Raw genomic sequence first — 22,992 nt, 5'->3', positions numbered from 1 at the left:
TTGTTAAGACTCGAGGGAGGCTGGCTACCGCTGGGGGGTTGGGGCAATGCTCAGGGTTCTGCCGTGGATGAAAGCCCCATGGGGTGGGGTGGGGGGGCGATGCTCAGGGTTCTGTAGCAGATGAAAGCCCCATGGGGTGGGGAGACAATGCTCAGGGTTCTGCTGTGGATGAGAGACCCCATGGGGTCGGGGGGGGGGGGGGCAATGCTCAGTGTTCTGCAGCGGATGAAAGCCCCACGGGGTGGGAAGTCAATGCTCAGGGTTCTGCCGTGGATGAAAGCCCCATGGGGTGGGAAGTCAATGCTCAGGGTTCTGCCGTGGATGAAAGCCCCATGGGGTGGGAAGTCAATGCTCAGGGTTCTGCCGTGGATGAAAGCCCCATGGGGTGGGAAGTCAGTGCTCAGGGTACTGCCGTGGATGAAAGCCCCATGGGGTGGGAAGTCAGTGCTCAGGGTTCTGCTGTGGATGAAAGCCCCATGGGGTGGGAAGTCAATGCTCAGGGTTCTGCCGTGGATGAAAGCCCCATGGGGTGGGAAGTCAATGCTCAGGGTTCTGCCGTGGATGAAAGCCCCATGGGGTGGGAAGTCAGTGCTCAGGGTACTGCCGTGAATGAAAGCCCCATGGGGTGGGAAGTCAGTGCTCAGGGTTCTGCTGTGGATGAAAGCCCCATGGGGTGGGAAGTCAGTGCTCAGGGTTCTGCCGTGGATGAAAGCCCCATGGGGTGGGAAGTCAATGCTCAGGGTTTTGCTGTGGATGAAAACCCCCATGGGGGGGGGGGGGGGCGATGCTCAGGGTTCTGTAGCAGATGAAAGCCCCATGGGGTGGGAAGGCAATGCTCAGGGTTCTGCCGTGGATGAAAACCCCCATGGGGGTCGGGGGGGGGGGGGGCGAGGGGGCGATGCCCAGGGTTCTGTAGCAGATGAAAGCCCCATGGGGTGGGAAGGCAATGCTCCGGGTTTTGTTGTGGATGAAAGCCCCACGGGGTGGGAAGTCAATGCTCAGGGTTCTGTAGCAGATGAAAGCCCCATGGGGTGGGGAGTCAATGCTCAGGGTTTTGCTGTGAATGAAACCCCCCATGGGGGGGGGGGGGGGGTGGTGGGTGCTCAGGGTTCTGCAGCGGATGAAAGCCCCATGGGGTGGGGACTCAATGCTCAGGGTTTTGCTGTGAATGAAACCCCCCATGGGGTGGGGAGGCAATGCTCAGGGTTCTGCTGTGGATGAGAGACCCCCGCCCAGTCCACGAGCGGCGGTGGTGGTTTCCTTGGAGACCAAGCGGGGGAGGGGAGGAGGTGGTTCCCCTGGAAACGGGGCGGCACTGACCTGACAGCGGCTCCGGGACTCACGGGCGACCGAGCCTGCACCGCTCAGCCCGAGACGTCACCCTCAGGAAGCAGCAGCCGCAACAATCGTCCACCGTCGACGCCAATTCACCGGGAGGCGCTGCCCAGTCCAGTCCGGCCGCACCCGCCACCAACAGCGACTCGGATCTTTTTTTATATTTGAAAAACCGCCCAACGGCTCGCTGTTGCCACCGCTTTAAACCTTCCGGGAGGAACGCACAATCCCAGCGACAGTTCCGCCGGCGGAATCTCCCCGCTCCCCCGGGGACTGCCCTGGGTTGTCTCACTCGGGTACAACTCGGTTTGGAGTGATTTGACAAAATCTCAAGACATTCACGACAAATCGCATCAGTTGTAAGTTTGCCAACACACACACACGCCCAAATATATATACACGCGCACAGGAGGTGTCTTTCGTTTTTATCGTGACTAATAATTCGGGCCCATTGCCTTGTGACTTCTAACGAGTGGGCGACACAAGAAGGAAGGGCTGCTGCTGCTAGTTTTTGAAGGAGGTGGAAGAGTGGGGAACTGGAAACAAGGTGGCCAGAGGGATAACTGATTCCAGATCCCGTTCGCTCACGAATGAGTTGGCCGGACAGCCATCAGTAGTGCCCCCGGAGTACTTGCCTCCTTCAGATGTTTGGTCACCAACACTGTTGTAGACGTTTGACTTGATTCTTATTCATCCATCAGAAGGTGCAATTTATACCCCCTATAGTTAGTCATGAAAGCATTGCTGTCGGATAGTAAATACCAGAAACTTCTCTCCTGGAGCTTAGTGAGTACAGTCCCAGTATAACATATGTAAGTACACCATGGATGTGTACTTTATTCAGTAATTGTAAACGTTGTAAATTAAAAATTATTATTGTAACTTCTTTCTATCAGAAATATTAGGTACCAAACCCTGGACATAGGGGGCGGCATTCTCCGAGCCCCGCGCTGGGCCGGAGAATCGGCGCAACCGCGCCCCGACGGCGGCACGCGATTCTCCGAGGAGCGGAGAATCGGTGCCATTTGCACCGGCGTGTTTGGCGCGGCGCCGGTCGTGGGCTGCATGTCTGCGGCCGGGCCGCCGATACTCCGGCCTTGCTGGGCCGAGCGGCCGCGTGGAAGTGGCAGAGTTCCGCCTGCGCCGTCCACGCCTGCTCATAGCCGGCTGGAACTCTGCGTGCAGGGTTGGGAGGCGGCCTGTGGGGGGGGGGGGGCGGCCTGTGGGGGGGGGGAGGGAGGGGGGAGGGAGGAGGGAGGGGGGAGGGAGGAGGGAGGGGGGGAGGGGAGGGGGGGGCCTCCAATGCGGTCTGGCTCGTGATTGGGGCCACCAATCGGTGGACCGGCCTCTCCAGCTCCGGCCCTATTTTGTTACGCGGCCGGCCCCTGAAGCCCCGCGCCATGTTGCGTTGGGGCCAGCACATTGAGGAAGTACCCTTGGACGTTGGTGCTGGGAAGGGAGGCTGGAGTGGCGTGAACCGCTCCTGCGCTGTACTGACCCCCTATGAGGGCCAGAATCGGTTATGCCCACGCCAGTTTCATGCCGTCGTGAAACATGACGCCGTCAGGTTCTTTTACTCTCCTAATACCACCTTCCAGCGTTTGCCACCTGAAATCTCAAGAGTTTCTCAGCTATATGCGCAAGGGCCCAAACTCCACAGACTACTGTCCAGCCTTTGCCATCTGAAATTTCAAGAGTTTCCTCAGCTATATACGCAAGGGTATATAATGGGCAGCTAGCAAATAAATGGCAACTGTCTGTGTTCCAGATGTCTAAGTCCCAGTGCTGTCTTACTCAACGCCAATTTCATGTTCTTGTGGAAAACATCCATGTTCTCATGGGGGTGGCTTTGAAAAATTCTGCCACGGGGCTAACTCTCCCTTTCACAGAACTCAGTCTTTGGCCGCTGGAAGCTGGAGCTATCTCTTTCTAAGTCGGTTCCTTTTTTTTTCTACAGTCAACTTCACAGCGTGGCACTAGATCTTGCTCATGAGCTGGAGGAGTTCTGAATCATGGAGCATAAGTGGTTGGACACATGTCTTAGGTGCCACATGTCTTAGGTGCCACAAAACAGTGAGAAATTTCTACCACTGCAGAAAATAAGAAAAACCAAAATACATCTCACATCTTCAGTGCAATTCTTAAGAAAGACTTGCATTTATGTAGCATCTTTCATGATCGCTTTACGTGAATGAATTGATATGCAATCACTGTTGTTCTGTTGGAGAGATGGCAGCCAATTTTCATGCATGGCACCACAAATAGCAATGTGATATTGACCAGATAATCTGTTTTGTGGCAAGGTTGGTTAAGTGATAACTGTTGACTGTGATATCAAGGAGAACCCCCTTCCTGCTCTTCTGTCATGTCATCATTTACATTCTTTTGAGAGGACATATGGAGCCTCTGTTTAACATCTTATCTGAAAGGCAGCACCTTTGACACACGACTGCTTTATTTTGTGTTTGCCCTTATTGGTTGAAGATGACCATGGACCAACTCAAATTCATTGAATTAAGTTTCAGGTGCAACGTGTTCAAAGACCGTCAGTGCTGAAGACGTATCTGCCTAGATTATGTGCCTGATGGCCAATATAACATGGTGGTGCAATTACTTATAAAGCAAGATGTTTTGTTATTTTATTGACCTTTTGAGATTGAATCCATCTGCTTTCAGACTTGTAGCTTTATTAAACTTAGACGGTGTTCGAAGGGCCTAATTACACAAATGTAGTTAAACCCCTGTTGCGGGATCTGAGGCAGGGGGAGAGAGCATGAAATTGCATGGACGGATTTCTGTCCACCCTGACCTGGGAGCAATTTTACATTTAGTGGGCAGGGCCTTGGATGAGAAGTCTGCCCTTTCCTCAATGAAGGCTGGCCAGTTAAGGGCCATTTCACACCCAGGCTCAAAGTTTTAGGCTGTCGAGCAGAAGACAGTTCCGGGGGAAAGGCTGAACAAAAACAAAGTTTGGTCTCGGGCACCCTCAAGACCTGGTGATGCCCAGGCCTGCCCCTGCCCAACCCCATCCTGCCACCGCCTCCCATAGACCCGGATCGCCCCCTTGTGACCTCCCTACCCTCCCCACCAAGGGACCCCTGCCACTTACCTGTCTCCTGGGACATAGCTCCAGGCAGCTGTCTGCAGTGCTTCCTCCAGTCACTGCAACGCTGTGACTGGAAAGCTGCTGGCCAATCTGATTGGCCTGCAACTCTCATAGGCAGGACTTCCTCCCAAGTGAGGGCAGAAGTCCTGCTTTATGCCAATCAACGCTCATTAAAGTGGCATTGGGCTGCAGGAGTTGGCAGGGATGTGTTCTGAGCCCTCGCCATCCTAAATATTCAAGCTCATCTATATCTATGATGGTTAGTTTAGTTTTGGCACAGGGTTTTTACTTGAGTTTAATGAATTTTTCATCGAGAAACTATTTAATACTTACACCAGATGCCAGTTGATTTTTGATGATGTGTATAGCCACTGTCAGGTAGATTGTGAATTGTATGGGAGCTATCAACAAAGACTTCCATGGACCCAGTCCAGCTTTTGAAGGCAAATGTTTCAAAACCCCCACGTGAAACTTACAGTTATACCATCCAAATGCTTTGCAGGGTTGTGATGAAGTTTTGTGGACATCCAGATCTTTTGAGCACATTCCACAGAACCTTGCAATTTACCCATGTTAATTCAACATTAACGAGGTGATATTTACATATTTGGAATTGTTGCATTTAGTGAACCTGTGAGTAAGCACAGCTGTTTCTACCAAAACAAATCGAGTACATTAGATGTTAACTTTGAAATTATCGTTAATACTTCCTGCTTTTAATGATCTCTTTTTGAGTCACATGATGACTGCCCATTTTAAACATAGATAGTTTGGTTGAGATTGCAAAATGAAACAAACAAATTATTTGGTAGTTTTCTCAGTTGCTGTTTATGGCACTTTTTGCTGCACATTGGCACTATATAAATGCAAGTTGGCTTTCTTGTACTTCCTCATGACTTATCATTGTGATTTTAGTTGATATAGTGCTCAGCATTTACCATTCCTATTCCACTCAGCTTGTTAGGAAGTACATGACGCTAATGACATTTGCCTGGAAACCCCTATAAAATGGAAGCCGAGAATAATTCCTGTATTTGGAGACAGAGGTCCAGTGGATTGCATGAAATTGGCCCAGGTGCCTCATCTAACTAGGGTTAGCCTGGTGGAAGAAGGCAGTTTTAGGCCACCAGCCTCACCAGCAGTAATCTTCAGGTACGTCCTGGTTGGAGGATAGTTGCAGCTGTCAGGATTACTGAGCACTACTGTAGCTATAGCCACACTTAGAAAATATGGGCAGTCCAATTTCTGGAATAGCCTTTAAGCAAACATTAGGTCTCTCACTAGCATATGAAAGGAGCTTAATGCCTTTATCAGGTGACCATTCCAGATGCACAAAATATCGCCTGACCCAATTTCATGTTGGATGTTTTTCAGACATTCTAATGCTGCAGGACCTAGTCCCTGAATTTGGTCTGTAAAATGGAAACAACAGCGGCTAATGTTTACACCTTCAGGTTTTTAAAGCCTTTCCTTCTAACTCTGTCCTCAGACATGACTGATCAGGCTTATGGTCCTTCTCTGCATAGCATCCAGATCTTTAAACTTAAGATTTTAGTGACCAGAGCCAAACTCAAAAATAATAATAATAATCTTTTGTCGCAAGTATGAAGTTACTGTGAAAAGCCCCTAGTCGCCACATTCCGGCGCCTGTTCGGGTAAGCTGGTACGGGAATTGAACCTGCGCTGCTGGCCTTGTCTTGCATTACAAATGTTTCAAGACCACTGAGCTAAACCAGCCCTTCAATATTGAAGATATGGACTTGCCAGAGAGCTAAACAGTTTCTGATAACAATCACAGACCTATATTCTATTGACTTGCCAATGTACTTGCATGTTCTGTTTGTTTTATCGATTGATGATCCAACATGACCAAACAAAATTTTGAGTCTCCTATCAATCCCAGACCTTTTTTCTGACTTCCACTCACCAATCAAGCACGTTTTAAAAAATATGTCCTCCATTCTAAGTGGCACTCCTCTCAATGTATCTCTCGCGTTCTATATCCCTTATACTTAAAATCACTGATAATGGCAACTGGGATTTGCATATAATTTCATACATTGTTTTTAAAGATTTTTTCCCCCCCAAGGGAAATAGAGGAAATAAGTATCATTTTAAGTAAGTTATATTTGTGTTGTGCGTGTTATGAACAGGCTAACGCTTAATTTAAAAAGTTTAATTAATTTTTATGTGTTCAGAAAGAGGGAACCAAGTTTTGATTTTGCTTTTAAAAAAAAGTTGCCTGCAAGTCTGAGTTGTATACCTGTATTTTAATGAGGTTTTATGATTCTTATTGTAAAGAGATAGGCTAGCAAGGGGTGAGTAATATAGGGAAGTTAAAACCAAGTAGAAAAAACTAGGCTGTATCCTAACACCAGGTACCCACATGGAGTTGAAACAGAACGCTGTTTGAGGTCATTTGGTGGTTACACTCTATCGTGAAGGGAGCAGTTTAAGTCTCTCTCTCTCGTTGCACATGGTAGCAGATTGCTGAGGAAACGTGTGGAGACTCTGTGTGGAGTCTGCACGTTCTCTCCGTATCTGCGTGGGTTTCCTCCGGGTGCTCTGGTTTCCTCCCACAGTACAAAGATGTGCAGGTTAGGCGTTTGACCATGATAAATTGCCCTTAGTGTCCAAAAGGTTAGGTGGGGTTGCTGGGTTATGGGGATAGGGTGAAGATGTGAGGTGGAGGTAGGGCACTCTTTTTTTTTAAAAAAGGGCCTGTGCAGACTCGCTGGGCCGAATGGCCTCCTGCACTGTAAGTTCTATGATCAAATCGTAAAAATCTTAGATGAGTTGCCCAAGAGTTAAGGTAAGTGGCGAGTGAGTTTTGTGTTTCGAGGGGGATACCAAGTTGTTTTACTGGGAGAGTGAACTGCAGGGAGCTGTTCCTAAAGTAAAAAAGGTCTTCAGTTAAGTCGAAGGACAAGGACAGATAATCTGGAACAAATCCTGTTCAGTGAAGTTAAAGTAAGGAGTAGAGGAAAAGGCTCCAAATGAAAGAGAGAAAGCTGCAGGAAGCAGATGTAAAGCAAAATAGGCTTGGAAAAAGCTAGAAGATTCAAGGGGGCAGACGGAGATCTGTAACTCTTCACAATGAACTTGTAACACAGTGTTGTTCTATTGGCACGGCTGAGTATCTGAGAGAGTGTGGGAGGCAAAGCTTGAATACATGTGTCGATCCAGGGGAAAGGAACACCAGAAGGAGAGATTGAAATCTTGGAGTTGGATCCTTGTTGAACATGCCCAAGTGAAAGCATAGCTTGGGAGAAGATTCCAAGGTGTGTTCTTTGAGAGCGGTGATTAGAAATCCTCATGTAGAAGACAGAGGTCCAAAGAGATCAGTTGGCTCCTGGTGTGACAAACATCTGGGGAGATTGATGAGGGATCCATAGATCTGTTTGGGGTGGCTTTTGTCACTTGAGGTGGAATTCTCCCAAGCCCCCACCGGTGAATTCAATGATGGGGGTGGGAGGAGAACATGACAGGAAGTCCAGAAATTCGTTTCACGCTGGTGTGAACTTACAACGTGATCTTCTGCTGGTGCCTGCCATGTTGGATCGGGATACCTGATGGAGGCCAGCGTGAAACTCATTTGCCTTTGGCTAATGGGATGCAGCTGAAGGTCCAACCACCCATACCCGAATCTCCTTTGCACCAGCGGGAAAACACACCGATGCAAAACACGTTGAGAACAATGTGACGTGCAGATGTCGGGACTCACCTGAACTACGCCTGGGGCTTCCAACAGAGTTTAGGATGAAGGTCAATGGTACTCCTGGAACCTGGAATTCCACAGCTCTGGGATGGGGGAGCATTTACAGGTAGATCAGACAGATTTTTTGGCCTGCAGGGGCTCATCTTCCAGCCTCAATGTTCCTAGTGATCCATCTTCTTTCTCAGGAGGTCCACCTTCTTTCTTCAACAGTGGGTCAGTGATGTTGAGCACCTTTTCCGTATGGTGCCTGGATAGCATGACAGACTACGCACCATAGGCCTGTCCCACCACAGAATATGACATAAAAATACCTGGTTGCATAATTAAGGAGGTCAGGCCTGAAAGATTTGGCGTGTTTACCCATCGGCCTCTGCAACAGGAAACATTCCAAGTTTTCTCCCCGCCACGGGACGTACTCCCCAGATGGGAGAATTCTGCCCTTGGTCTGAGAGTGTGGTGTGTCTACCCATAGGTTACCTATTGGTTTACATGGACTTTATACTTGTGAACATTAGTGAGTAAGATAGATTTTGGAACTGTATATATTTGTAAAGGTATAAGTATTGGTGAAGCAGGACTGAAATATTGTTTAATGAATGTTTTATTTCGTTAAAATTTCACCAGCAGTCTGTTCAGTATATGTTTCTAAACAAAGAATAAAAGCTAGGATCCAACAGGCCCAGTTCCACCCCATGATCAGACACGTCCAGCGGTAATAGCTGCTGGAATCGTAACAATATATATTTTGAAAATCTGAGATTTATTTCTCTGGACCAGCATTTAAGCTTGAGTGGCTGAATAGTCAAGCTTCCCTAGTTCTTGGTTAGGTCACCAGATGAAGCAACCACAGATTAATATTAATAGCGGCTATGCCACTATGGGGTAAATTAAATAAGCTACTTATAGCAAGTTTTACATATATTTGTGACAGATTTTTAAAAATAAGTATGATCTTCAGTAAATCAAACAATGAAATAATTTATTTTCAGCCTATTAAAATATTATCCAGATGAATTTTTCAATTACACAAACGTGGGATAGTTCACCAGTGACTCACAAAGGGATATCACTGTCACTTAAACCAGATGATGAAGGTTTGCTGCTGGAGGTAGAGGGGCCTTTCTTCAATGATCCTTCAGCTCCAGCTGGTAAAAGAGGAAAATCGTACAACAAGTTGTGGGACTTTGAAGGTACAGTAAGTGCCAATTTTATGAAAATATTACATTCAAAAACTTAATTACAAGCCTTGCTAACAGTCGGAGTAAATGCTAATTCACTTCTTTTGTGTCCAAACTGCAGATTTTAGTTTTAAATATTTCCTTTTTGATGTCCTCACACGCAAACTACCAGAGAACACTTCCCACTCCCCCACCCCTTTCCTTCCCCTGATCTGTCACTCTCAGCAGTGACACAGCTGGGACAGGCACTGAACATTGCTGTAGGACAGGAAGGTATACCAGAACAGTGTTGTTAGATTCCTCTTTGATCGCTATCTGTACGGCCACTACCACTCAGAAGCTCACCAGATGTGCCAGTTGAGATGTGGAATTCAATGTATACTGTGAACATACGGAAACATCTGTCAGGTGCACTATGCCATTTCAGCACAACGATATACATACTCATATCATTTGGTACTGCATTTTTAGCTATGTTTAGTTTCTCCCACCGCCCCCCGCCATGCAGCTGCTGTGTAGGAATTAGGAGCAGGAGTGGATAATTCAGCTCCTCGGGCATGCTCCGCCATTCAATCACATCATGGCTTATCTCTTCCTGGTCTCAAATCCACCTTCCTACCTGTTCCCCATATCCCTTTAACCCATTTTTTAAAAATCAGAAATATATCTATCTCAAAGTCTGGAATTTGCTGCCTGAGTTGGTGGTGGAGGCAGAGACCCTAAACTCTTTTAAAAAGTACCTGGATCTGCAAAATTCTGCAAGCTAAGGGTGATGAACCTGGTGCAGGAAGGTGGGATTAGAAAGGGCACCTGGATGTCCTCGGGCTGGCATGAACAAGATGGGCTGAATGGCCTCATTCTGTGTTGTAACTTTTCTATGGTTCTGATGCTGGCCACCTGGCCCCTTAGCTGTCTCACCTGGCTGGGCATTGTTCGAATGTGAACATAGGAGCAAATCAACCCTAAGTGGAATCACAACCAAATCAATCCATTACTGTCCCCACTTCCATGAATCTTGGGCTGAGCAGTTGCCATACCAAGCTGTGATGCAGCTGGATAGGATGCTCTCTATGACACACCTGTAGAAGTTTGTGAGAGTCAATGCAGACAAGCCGAATTTCTTTAGATTCCGTAGCAAGTAGAGACGTTGTTGGGCTTTCTTGACTGTTGCATCAACATGAGTGGACCAGGGCAGTCTGTTGGTGATGGTGACCCCCAGGAACTTAAAGCTATCTATGCACAGGCTCACTGTGTAGCAGGAACCCTCTCCCTTTAGTAGCACATTGAAGTATTTGTGACAGCCTCTCTGTTGGTTCACTTGCAATTGTTAACACATACTCTTACTTTCCTGTTCATTGCCTGATTCAGTACTTGAAAAGTAAATAAGTAAAAACAGAAAATGCTGGATACGCTCAGCAAGTCAGGCAGCATTTATCAAAAGTTGAAATTCCGACATCCGTGATATTGACCTAGATGAGAGAAAGAAATAGGAATTCTAATCTTAAATTCAGATATTTTAATCCTAGGGTTTGTTTTTAAACTGTGTTTCAGCAGCCTGACTTGTGAAAATGTAATCTTGCATTAAATTTCCTCCGTGGGTTTCATGAAGTTGCTGCGTTTGCACATAACAACTTTATAATTGTTCAGGATGGCCAATCAACTCTGGCTCAGAAAGTGGAAAAATTATAAGTCTGGAGTCTCACTCCCCCATATAATGAATTAGTTTTGGAGATTATAAAAATACAAAATATGAAATTTCAAGTTTGTTTCTCTTCCTTTTCCTCATTGTCTTGTTTTTTCTCTCTTAATCCAATCTTTCTTTCCCCATCTTTATTTCTCTTTCTGAACCCCATTTATCTTGTCATTCACTAAGGTCCCAGATATCCAATTATTAGATTTCACTTTCAGGGCATAAACACTTTGAGCTGAAGTGTGCAGGAGAAGAATAACTTAATCATGATGAAAAATCATACCCTGCTTCAGAAACATTTTCAACTTTTTTTATAAGTGGATGACGGGAGACTCAGGACACTGAATAAAACTCCTGCGTCTCAAGCTGACCTAATGCCAAAAAACAAACTTGGCAGATTATAAAAGTAGCATCATAATTTGAAAATTGTTTCCTGTAACCTTAAGCTTTTCATATTTCATGTTTAACAGTTGTAGAAGCGTTTTTCTTGAATAGCAGCAAAGAACTGTACCTTGAAGTGGAACTTTGTCCGTAAGTATTGGAAGTTTTCCTTGTCACTCTGTGATGCTGTAGGTTGCTTAAAATCTCAGTGTTATAAATCATGTATACTTTCTCATAATATTTATTCGATCCCTAATATTCCATCAAAATCCTTTTGGTATGAATCTAAACTGTAGTTTATTTTTTTAAATGTAAATTTAGAGTGCCCAATTCATTTTTCCAATTCAGGGTCAATTTAGCATGGCCATTCCACCAAGCCTGCACATCTTTGGATTGTGAGGGTGAAACCCACGCAAACACGGAGAGAATGTGCAAAGTCCACGCGGACAGTGACCCAAGCGGGGATTGAACCTGGGACCTTGGCGCCGTGTGGCTGCAATGCTAACCACTGAGCCACCGTGCTCCCAACTGTAGTTTATTTGATTAAAATATACACATGCACCAGAAGTCAGTTATTTTTCTACCTGGACTTACTTATTCCTGCCCCTCCATTTGAAAATAATTATTTTTCTCTTTACTTTAAAGTTCTTCATATTATGCACTGGTCTTGGTTGCTATTGGTGTAGCTGCTGCTGGTAATTTGTGAAAATGTAATCTTGCATTGTCCTTCCTTCCTCTACTAGTGCCTTCTCTTGACAAAATAGTTGATTGAGAACTCTAACCCAATTAATTTTCCATTTTATCCATGCTTTATTGTGTGCAATTTATTCTTGTGTTGTAGCTTGTTTTCAGTATTAACAGCATCCTTTCTGTTTTACTGTTGTTAGACATGGACAACACTTAGTACTATTACTTTCTGGTAAAAGAAAAGCATGGGAGGTAAGTTATAGTTAGTTTGGTTTATTTACAAAGCTCGTATGACAGATCCTCCTCCACAGGGATTTTCCTGATATCCTGTGATAACTTTGGTATGAGCTCAGAGGAACTTGTGAAGAAATGGAACAAATGCTTGTTGCAGTTTTTCTGAGTGTTTGGCTAATTGTTTGCTGTAGTTGCAGTGGTGGATTTGAAGACCATAAATGGAGTTTCGGAACCTAGATTTTTAATGGGTAACTTTTGTAGTCATCTTAATTAGCTTCTTTGGTACTGCAAACAGTGGGGGCAGCATGGTGGCACAGTGATTAGCACAACTGCCTACGGCGCTGAGGACCCGGGTTCAAATCCTGACCCTGGATCACTGTCCGTGTGGAGTTTGCACATTCTCCCCGTGTCTGCGTGGGTTTCACCCCCACAACCCAAAGATGTGCAGGGTAGGTGGATTGGCCACGCTAAATTGACCCTTAATTGGAAAAAATAATTGGGTACTCTAAATTTATAAAAAAAAAAGGTACTGCAAACAGTGTACATTTTTATTTCTGTGGCAGATTCCCAATGTGCAGTAATTGTAGGAAGATGTAAATCCATTCATTGTAAAGTATGTTTAGGATTTTGCTGTCCCTAACCACTATTTCCTGCAATTCTGTTATTCTTTTAGAAGTTAAGACAAAATCTTCTAGCCTATGTCAAGATGTGCAGACATTCCTGGCAATGTGTCACTGTTTGCAGGGCATCCCCATAAACATATCTATGTTGTTATAGTGTTGTTACAGGTCCAGACGGAGCAACTGGAGAGAGGGATTATCCCTCTCTCCAGTTGCTTCATCTGGACCTGGAAAGACTTCATTACTTGCAAAGACTTGCATTCAAAGTATCGTCTTGCATCATTGACTTTGTCAATATATACGTTTCTGGAACCCACCTCTTCATTCAGCTGAGAAAGGAGCTGTGCTCCGAAAGCTAGTGATTTGAAACAAACCTGTTGGACTTTAACATGGTGTTGTAAGACTTCTTACTGTGCTCACCCCAGTCCAACGCCGGCATCTCCACATCGTGACCCCAGAAGAGTGCACACTCCTGTACTAGTGTGACATTTTACACACCAACTAATCTTTGGGCTCTCGGAGTTATACTGTCGCGGTGCCAAGGTGCCCGGGTGCCGGGGGAGTGCCAAAGTACTATCCTACCCCTTATCACCCAGGGGTCTCTAATGACCTGCAAGACCTCGTCGTTACACCTAGTCCACGTTTGTGGAAACCAGTGCTAAACTGGCAAGGTTGCAGGCACGGCCATTGACTCCGGACGCTAGGTGAATCCTGTGTCTGTGTATTTAAATGAGCCTAATGAATGTGTCTCACGATCAGCCCAGCATGAAGCCCGATTTGGGGTGTTTGCACGATTCGCCCATTACGCCCGGAACCGTGCCCTATATTCTAATTTCTAATCTATTTCCCAGCTACAGTTTCTGTCTCTGATGTATCTTCAATTGCATTTATAGAAGTGTTTCCAACCTGATTGGGCTGTTATCCACTGCTAACCTTCAGTTGTCAATTGTTTTTCATTTTGCACATTTCCCTACATTTTAATTTTTACTTTCACTTTATTTGCTGATAGAGTTTTTAAGGTTCAGTTCTTAAGAATACATTTGTGACTGCATTCCTAGATTAAACTAAAACTCGAAAACGTGAAGCTACTGTTTTTCCTTCACATTAGAAAGAACTTGATTTAAAATATGACTGTACAATTCGTGAAGAAAACTGGGAAGGCAAAGCACTTCTCCCTTGGAACTATTTCCCCCCTGGTGTTAACAAATTTAATGCCTATGCAATTCATGGCTCTGGTGATAAAAGAGTTTATGAGGCTCTCTACCCCATACCTAAAGAACATTTAAAGAAGGGGCAACAGCCTGACTTGTAAGTATAAAGATTTACTGTTTATTGGTCTTTCTGTTGGTCTTTCTGCCTGCAGTGTATAAATATTTGATTAAACTGCAAATCTTTATGCTTTGAGCACACGTTGACTTACGTCACAAAAAACAATCCCAGCCTAACCAATGCCTCTTCATAGCTGAAAGGCCCCAGCCCAGGCAATATCCTGGTGAATCTCCTCTGCACCCTCATTAGTGCAATCACACTTATTATAAAGTATTGCTTAAATGAGTGATGTGGGGAGATTTTCAGAAGTGGATGGGAGATATTAATTGGCTGATAATAATTGAGGAAAAACACAAGTTAGGTAAAGATATGAAATTAAATTCATTGTTGCTGCCTCACAAACATTTGCTTATTAGAGCAATTAGGAAAAGGCTCAATTTAAAATGTTGAAGACCAAAGAAATTGTACGTCACTTGTAGAATATAGTACTTGTTAAAACATCCTGCTGAATTCCTGAATTCTCTCTGCATTTTGTTGGATTAAAATTACATAATACCATTTATATTTTATTCATTACTATTGAAATAATAGAGCCTGCCTATGTTTACAAGTATTTGTTTGGAGTAGATGGGAGCTGATTGCAGCTTACAGAGATACAATTTTAATACAGTCAGTAGTTGACCTTGCTCATTCTGATTGTGTGCAAAAAGAACTGTAACTTAAAGGCTAAGTAGGTTTTTAAATGCTGTACCAGACTTTTAAAAAATATTTTTTATTCTCCTTTTCTCACATTTTCTCCCAAATTTACGCCCACCAACAACAAACAATAATCAGTAACAAATATGTCAATCCCCATATCAATAACAATGATCCCATCCTCTCACCAAACCCCAAACATTAGCCCACATGTTCACATAAACAAATGACAAAAAGGAATGAGGAATCACCCATAGTCACCATCAACACACACCACCCCCCCCCCCCCCCAACTAATGTTCGATGTTATCCAGTTCTTGAAAGTGCATGATGAATAATGCCCATGAATTGTAGAACCCCTCCATCCTTTCCCTCAGTTCAAACTTAACCTCAAGAGTCAAGAATTCCAGCAAGTCCCCCCGCCGTGCCAGGCCACAGGATGGAGAGGCTGCTCTCCATCCCATCAGGATCCGCCTTCGGGCAATCAAAGAGGCGAAGGCTACAACATCTGCCTCCGCACCCGTTTCCAACCCTGGCTGGTCCGATGTCCTGAATATGGCCTCCCCGGGTCCAGTTTCACGGGCACCACTTTAGAAGTTACCCTAAAAGCCTCCTTCCAGTAATCCTCTAGCTTTGGACAGGACCAAAACATATGAATGAATGTGATTAGCCCCCCCCCCCCCCCCCCCCCCCCCCCCCCGCAACTTTCACACACATCTTCTACGCCTTCAAAGAATTGGCCCATCCTCGCCCTCGTGAGGCGTGCTCTGTATACCACCTTCAGCTGCATCAGCTCAACCTCGTGTACGAGGTAGAGGCGTTCACTCTCCGCAGCACCTCACACCAGAACCCCACCTCCATATCCTCTCCCAACTCTTCCTCCCACTTTGCTTTGATCCTTTCCAGTGGTGCCTTTTCCTCTCCAGAATAGCTCTGTAAACCGCTGACACTGCCCCCTTCTCCAGTCCCCCTGTCATCAGCACCTCCTCCAGCAATGTGGAAGCCGGCTCCACCGGGAAGCTCTGTATCTCCTTTCTGGCAAAATCTTGAACCTGCATGTATCTAAACATTTCCCCCTGCTCCAGCCCATACTTCGCTTCCCGCTCCTTCAGTCCTGCAAACCGACCCCTAAGAAACAAATCTTTTAGTGTCTTAATCCCCTTCTCCTCCCATTTCTGAAAATTTCCATCCCACCTCCCTGGCTCAAATCTGTGGTTCCCCCGAATCGGCATTTCCCTTGACCTTGCCCCCAACCCAAAGTGTTGGCGAAACAGCCTCCAAATTCTCAATGAAGTTATTATTACCGGACTCCCTGAGTACTTCCCTGGGACTATCGAGAGCGGCGCTGTTGCTAGTGCTTTCAGTCCCAACCCCCTGCACAAACTCTCCTCCACTCTGACCCACTGGGAATCAACCCCTCTGACCCAGCTCCGAACCTTCTCCACATTCAAGTATAACAGCAAATCATCGGCGTATAAGGGCACCCTATGCTCTATCCCCCCCCGCACTATTCCTTTCCATATCTCCGAGCCACTTAATGCGATGGCCAACGGCTCAATCGCGAGTGCAAACAGCAGGGGGGCCATAGGACATCCCTGCCTAGTCCCACAGAGGAGAGAAACATTTCTCGAGATAATGTTGTTTGTGCGGACACTTGCCCTCGGCTCCTTATATAGTAGCTTTACCCAGTTCACAAACCTTGGTCCAATCCCAAACCGCTCCAGAACTGCCATCAAGTACACCAATTCTACCCAGTCAAACGCCTTCTCAGCATCCAGTGCCACAACCACCTGTTTCCTTCCCCTCTGCCGGTGCCATAACAATGTTCAATACCCTTCTAACGTTTGAAAAGAGCTGCTTCCTTCTCACGAACCCCGTCTGATCTTCACCTATTACCTTCGGGAGGCAGTACCTCCTGCCAGTACCTTCGCCAATACTTTTGCGTCCACATTCAGAAGTGAATGCTGTACCAGACCTAAACTATCTTCACCTTTTTGACTCAGGAATGGTTAAATGATTATATTGTAATGACAAATTTATTCAATTAAATTCTTGAAACAAGCAACTGTTTACTAAGTCTCAAATTGCTCCTCAGTTCGTACTGATATGATAATTTTTCTCTTAGATAAGCTGATTTGTTTTTGTTTTGTCAATCCCAATTTCTTCATACAAAAATCTGTGGTCCTAAAACGCACTAAACTTTGCTCCAGTGCCAAACATGCCAGTACTAGGGATGGGGTCAATTGTATAAAAGGAACAGAATATTTATTCTTGTGGGGAAGAGAATAACTAGAGGCAGATAAGATTGTCACCAAGAAAAATCCAATAGGAATTGAGAAGAAACATCTTTACCCAAAAAGTGGTGAGAACATGGAAATCATTACCACTGGGAACGGCCAAAATGACTAGCCCGAAAAGGGCGCACGGTGGCACAGTGGTTAGCACTGCCGCCTCCGCTAGAGACTGAGTTCAATTCCAGCCGTAGGTCTCTGTCTGTGTGGAGTTTGTATGATCTCCCCATGTTTGCGTTGGTTTCCTCCCGCAGTCCAACGATGTGCAGGTTAGATGGATTGGCCATGCTAAATTAGCCCTTAGTGTCCAAACGTTTAGGTGGGGTTACTGGTTTGTGGTGATGGGGTGGTGGAATAGGCCTGGATCAGATGCTCTTTTAGAGGGTCAGTGCAGCCTCGATGGGCCGAAATGCCTCCACTGTGCTGTAGGGATTCTATTATTTAAGGGGAAGCTAGACAAGCATATGAAGGAGAAGGCATACGGTTTATGATGATAGGCTTAGAAGACGAAAGATGGGAGGGGGCTCGAGTGGGACATAAACATGAACTGGTTGGGCCAAGTGGCCTGTTTCTGTGCTATTTATCCCATGTGATCGTATGTAATCCGTATAAAGATGGTTATAACCTCTTGAGCCGCAAAACATTGGTTGACTTCTGAAATACAAAGTGACCACCTCTACGTTCAACAAATTATTTCTCATTAATAAACCCACAAAAATATATAACCAATTTAATTTCAGTTTCCTTTCCATGTACAGTGTTACTTTTGTAACATGTTATATTACTTGGTATTTTCTTTTACCATGTCTATAATATTATTAATGTGCTTTTCTGTCTTAGTCATCGCTTGGAATATTTCAAGGATTTCAGCTTGAGTTCAGTTATGGGAATGCAATGGAAACAGCCCCAGTCTGAACTATGGAAGTCCGCCCCTTGGACCAAGAAGTGGTTAGCTTGTCTTCATTGCAGTTCTTGTCTCTCAAATCTTGGTATTCATATTTGAGGCTCCTATTTTTCTCGTTCAGCAGACTCTTCATTGATCATTTTCAAATTAGCTATTTGCAAATTAGGAGATTTTGGAAGGACTATGTAATATAACCTTTGACATTATATATAAACTTTTTACCCATCAAACATCTGGACTGAAACATGATTTAACGCTAATTGGTATCAGATAGAAACAAATCATTCATCCTGTACAAGAAAGTATGTGAATCTGATGGGTACATTAGGTTAGTCTTTTGTTCTTGCCTCTCATTTTTGTAATCTTGGAAGACGCCCAAGTCTTTATGCAACAATGAACCAAACACGAGTATTTCAACTGAATTAATTACATTAGGGTGTCTATATCTATGCCATTAGTTCTGGAAATTATTTTAGGTTCATTACTTACCACTCAAGGCCTGGTACTGTACGGCTCATCACTCTCTATTTTGGCAGAATTTTCTAATTCCCCCACATCCAGGATGATTATGAAAAACATTGGAATAGAAAAGAGAGAATTAATCCTGCCAAAGAAAACAATAATTTCTGACTTCTTTCCATTGTCATGTATTATTATTGCCCCACGAATCAGGAAAATTCTAGCATCAGACCCCAGTCAGTGCCCTGTGGTCTCACCAACACATAGCTCACAACCGCCTGTTGAGAAGAGAAGGTTGTTCCTTCAGAAATTACCTAACATTCACATTATCTGGGAGATTACTTAGAACTGGGACTAATGTACCTTTGCTGCATAAAAGGCATGGTATGTAATGGAATTCATTGGAGCAAGCATAATGGGGGGAAAGGATGGAGGGGGGAGGCATGGAAACGGCCCCAGTCTGAACTGTGGAAGTCTGCCCCTGGGACCAAGACATGGGTAGCTTGGTGTGGCCCCAATAACTGTGCAGGAGTAGCCACATCAGGCTCCCAGTGGATGAAAAATTGTTCCCAATTAAGTTGAGGGTGCGAAGGGCCTGACATGGGAATCCTGCCATGGTGGTGGGATGTCAATGGGTTACCATTGACCAGAAATTCAACTGGACTACCCATATAAATATTGTGGTTACAAGACTCGGTCAGAGGCTAGGAATCCTGCAGTGAGTAACTCACCTCCTCGCTCCCCAAAGTCTGTCCACCATCTACAAGGCACAAGTCAGGCTTGTGATGGAATACTCTCCTTTTGTGTGGATGAGTGCAGCTCCAACAATACTCAAGCTTGAAAGTGTCCAGGAGAAAGAAGCATGCTTGATTATACCCCATTCATAAACATTCACTCCCTCCACCGCTGTGGGTGTACCTACACTGCATGGACTGCAGTGGTTAAAGAAAACTGCTCGCCACCACCGTCTCAAGGGCAATTGAGGTAGGCTGGCCTAGCTAGTGATGTCCACATCACTTGAATGAATCAAAATAAGAATAAGACACTTATGAGTAGTTATCCCTGAGCCCACCAGAACGTAATGGTTACTCAGGGATTTAATGGGATACGGACAGTTCTCCCATGCCTCTTGAAGCCTGTCAAGTTTACCGGTGGGCACTTAATTCACATCATCCCTCCCCCATGGGAGTGAAGCAGGTCTCCTCAGGTTCTCAAACTATTAAGGGGTGGGTGGGGGTTGTGGGGGAGGGAACACCCATCACTTACACTAAATATAGGCCAATGTTTCCAGTTATCAGAAATAAAAACAGAAAATGCTGTAAATACCCAACAGCTCAGGTAAGCATCTGGGGAGAGAGAAAACAGTACATCATTCTAATAATACCGACTTGAAACATATGTGACGGGATTCTCCGTCGGCGGGACCCTCCGCTTTTCCGGCAGCGGACGCAGGCCCGCGGATTTCCCGATGGCGTGGGGGTTGCCGCAATGGGAAACCCCATTGGCCGGCTGCCAGGACGGAGGATCCCGCTGCCTGCGGGGTGTGCTGCGCCAGAAAATGGGTCTGGTGGGACGGAGAATCCCATCCCAACTCTGCTTCTCTCTATAGATGTTGCCGCTGTGTGCTTTCTGTATTTTCTGAGCTTATTTCAGATTTGCAACATCCACGGTAATTTACAGCTGTGTCAGTAAATGATTCCAACTGTGTCAAAATTCTCAAGTATTTATCCAAGTTCTGCAACACCAATGCATTCAACATTCAGGATTAATTTTATTCACTTCTATTTGTGTACCGTTAACCATTTTATGAAATGATTTTGTAGCTGAAAGCTTTGCTTGGGCAAAGGATAAAATCCTGTGCCTAATGAGAATGTGATATGGTGGAGAGACAGAGAGGGTGGTAAACTAGCCATAATTTTTACTCCTGCCTTTCGAGAAGCATGTAATACCCTCACTGTAGGTTGAAAAGAGCCTTTAAGTTGGAATGCGATAACGTCACTTGCACTTCTGCCAACCTACCTCTGAGTCATAATTGGAATGAATATTGGGAGAAATGTATTACAGGCTCTAATCCCATATTGCCCGTTTTACGCTAATTTCCAAAGTGAAATAAGCCCCCTCCCTCCCTTCAGTCTCAGTATTGGTAAATACTTGAGCTAAAAAGCCTAAGGTAGCCTGGGGCTCTATTTATGATTGACCAGTCTGCCTGGCTCAATGATAAAACAACTGTCATTAGATATTAGGGCTCTTTCCAATCAGTTCAGCAACCTTGTAAATTAATGCTGGAATGACTAGAGACATTTTAGCTGATTTTTTTCAATATTGCTGCTCAGTCCAATAAATGCAACATAGCTATGGATGATCATTTTGCTGAACACCTCCACTGAGTCTGCATGTCACATTTATTCTTTGTCCCACGCCCTGTCCCACCTTCGCTTTCTTCCAATGAAGCTCAACATTTGACCGAGGAACTGCCTCACATCTTTTATACTAGGCAGATTACAGCCTTGCCTTCTGACCTAAATGAACAGCTTTGGATCTTAATTGCCGCTTCTGTTTCCATTTGGATGTTCTGGAACCATTTGCAACTCTTCTAGACTGACCTGTGTTTGCCCCATTATCATCTCTTTTTTGCTTTACTATCTTATCTCTTTTATTTAATCAATCCTCCTTTTTGTCCTAGTCACAGGGTCTGCTGCCCTCTTTTCCCTGGCTCTATTTGCTTAAATTTGTTCATTGCAAGCATCTTCCACTTCTTCTGTGAAAGGTCATCAACCTGAAATCCTAACTCTGTTTCTCTCTTCACAGATGCTGCCTGAGGTGCTGAATGTTCCCGCGTTTTCTGTTTACAGTTCAGATTTCCAGCATCCGCAGTATTTTGCCATTGTTTTAATGTGGGATAGTGTTTGTAGTACAATCTGCAGAATAGAAATTTGGGGAACAATGTCACTGGAAACATTTTTGTACAGAAAATGTTTTTTTCAGTTGACGCAACTTACATGAACACATTTACATGAATACATTCATAAAAGCAAGACCTGCAACATAAAAGACTGTCAAGTATGATGGAGCGTTCCAGAAATGCTATGTATTATGACAAGGAGGGTGAAAAATGAACATCTGAAAGACTAGTAAATGCTAAACAAAGAAGTGATTACAGATAGGATATTTAATTCAATAACGTAGCATTGCACAATATGTAACAGACTATGCTGTAGTTCAAAATACATGATGTTACTTTACTGTGTTGTAAGTTTCTCTATGGTGGTGTGTTACAGATTACTCAAGGAGCCTGAGTTGCTGTGGCAACACACATTTTAGATATATTGAGTTTGGAGCTATGGATAGTAATGGTAGAGGCTCCGACTTTCATTCCATCACATGACTGACCAGAAATCTCTTACTACCTGCCATTGTCCTGAAGGATTTGCAGGTTGACAATCAACCTGTTTGGCGGTGTTAAAAATGCACCTTCCTGGACGTGAAGTATTGGCGTAGGACTCAAATCCAGAGTTTTCTGCCTCGGAGACAGTGACACTACCCACTGCAGAATTTCTCTGTACCATATAGTAAAACAAACTTTAAACATGAAAAATTAACAGCTTAGAACAATTTTCCCTGCATACCTTACATACAAAAGGGATGACAAAAATGGGGTCTAAAGCTGAGTTTGCGGCATGTGGGTGTGGTTGGCCGGGCCCCTCTGGCATCGTTCACATTTATCCTCCACCTCCAGGAAGAACCTGCTCATTCGAGTTCTGGTCAGGTGTGCTCTGTGCACCACTTTGAACTTCATGAGGCTGAGCCTTGCGCAGGGGGAGCTGGAGTTGTCCCTGCTCAGTGCTTCGCTCCAGAGTCCCCACCCCACCTCTGTCCCCAGTTCATCCTCCCATTTCCATCTGGCCTCGTCCAGCGGTCTTCAAGACACCATCTTATTAAAGGGAATGCAGCCAACGGTGAGAATTGCCGTCTGGAGACCTGTTAAACAGTTGGTTGATACTTAAATTGCCTGCCAGTGCTGATTAAAGAGACTGAATGGCATTTTGGTAGTTAGTGTTTGAACTTACCTACACTCTTTCCTAATAGTGACCATTTAAACATTCATTTCCTCCACCACCAGTGCAAAGTGGCAACAGTCTGGACCATTTGGAAAATGCACTGCAGCAACACGCCAAGCCTCCTTCAGCAGCACCTTCTAAGCCTGTGACCTCTACCAGCTTGCAGGAGAAGGATGGCAGATGCATGGGAACATCACCACCCGCAAGTTCCCTTCCAAGCCACTCACTGTCCTGAGTTGGAAATATATTGCCGTTGCTTCACTGTCGCGGTCAAAATCCTGGACACGGCATGAACTGCAGGGGTTCATTAAAGCAGCTCACCACCATCTTTTCGAAGGCAGTTAGGGATGGGCAATAAATTCTAGT

The 22,992-nt window shown here is 45.0% G+C and overlaps 2 protein-coding genes across 8 annotated transcripts in view; one reads left to right on the top strand and one right to left on the bottom strand.

Moving 5' to 3' along the window:
- Positions 1-1,512, bottom strand: part of sclt1 (sodium channel and clathrin linker 1) — a 144,666-nt gene extending 143,154 nt beyond the window's left edge. The window contains exon 1 of the mRNA XM_038792512.1: positions 1,321-1,512. The gene's annotated coding sequence lies outside the window, so the exon portion shown is untranslated. The remainder of the gene's footprint in view (positions 1-1,320) is intronic.
- c3h4orf33 (chromosome 3 C4orf33 homolog) lies at positions 1,509-21,810 on the top strand. Of its 7 annotated transcripts, none has more exons than XM_038792522.1 (7): positions 1,509-1,694; positions 9,149-9,349; positions 11,498-11,558; positions 12,296-12,347; positions 14,058-14,257; positions 18,046-18,153; positions 21,377-21,810. In XM_038792522.1, coding segments are annotated over exons 2-7 (603 nt in total). In that variant the 5' UTR covers positions 1,509-1,694; positions 9,149-9,168; the 3' UTR covers positions 21,378-21,810. The 7 variants fall into 7 exon arrangements, with proteins under 7 accessions (XP_038648450.1, XP_038648449.1, XP_038648443.1 ...); XM_038792521.1 differs by having other exon boundaries at positions 18,046-18,194; XM_038792516.1 differs by lacking the exon at positions 21,377-21,810 and adding an exon at positions 5,398-5,593 and having other exon boundaries at positions 1,581-1,694; positions 18,046-18,339.
- Positions 21,811-22,992: the final 1,182 nt, after the last annotated feature.

Source organism: Scyliorhinus canicula, chromosome 3 (genome assembly GCF_902713615.1).
Source record: "Scyliorhinus canicula chromosome 3, sScyCan1.1, whole genome shotgun sequence".
Taxonomy (NCBI): domain Eukaryota; kingdom Metazoa; phylum Chordata; class Chondrichthyes; order Carcharhiniformes; family Scyliorhinidae; genus Scyliorhinus; species Scyliorhinus canicula.
Note: the sequence above shows the minus strand (reverse complement) of the source record. Positions and strands in the feature narration are given on the sequence as shown.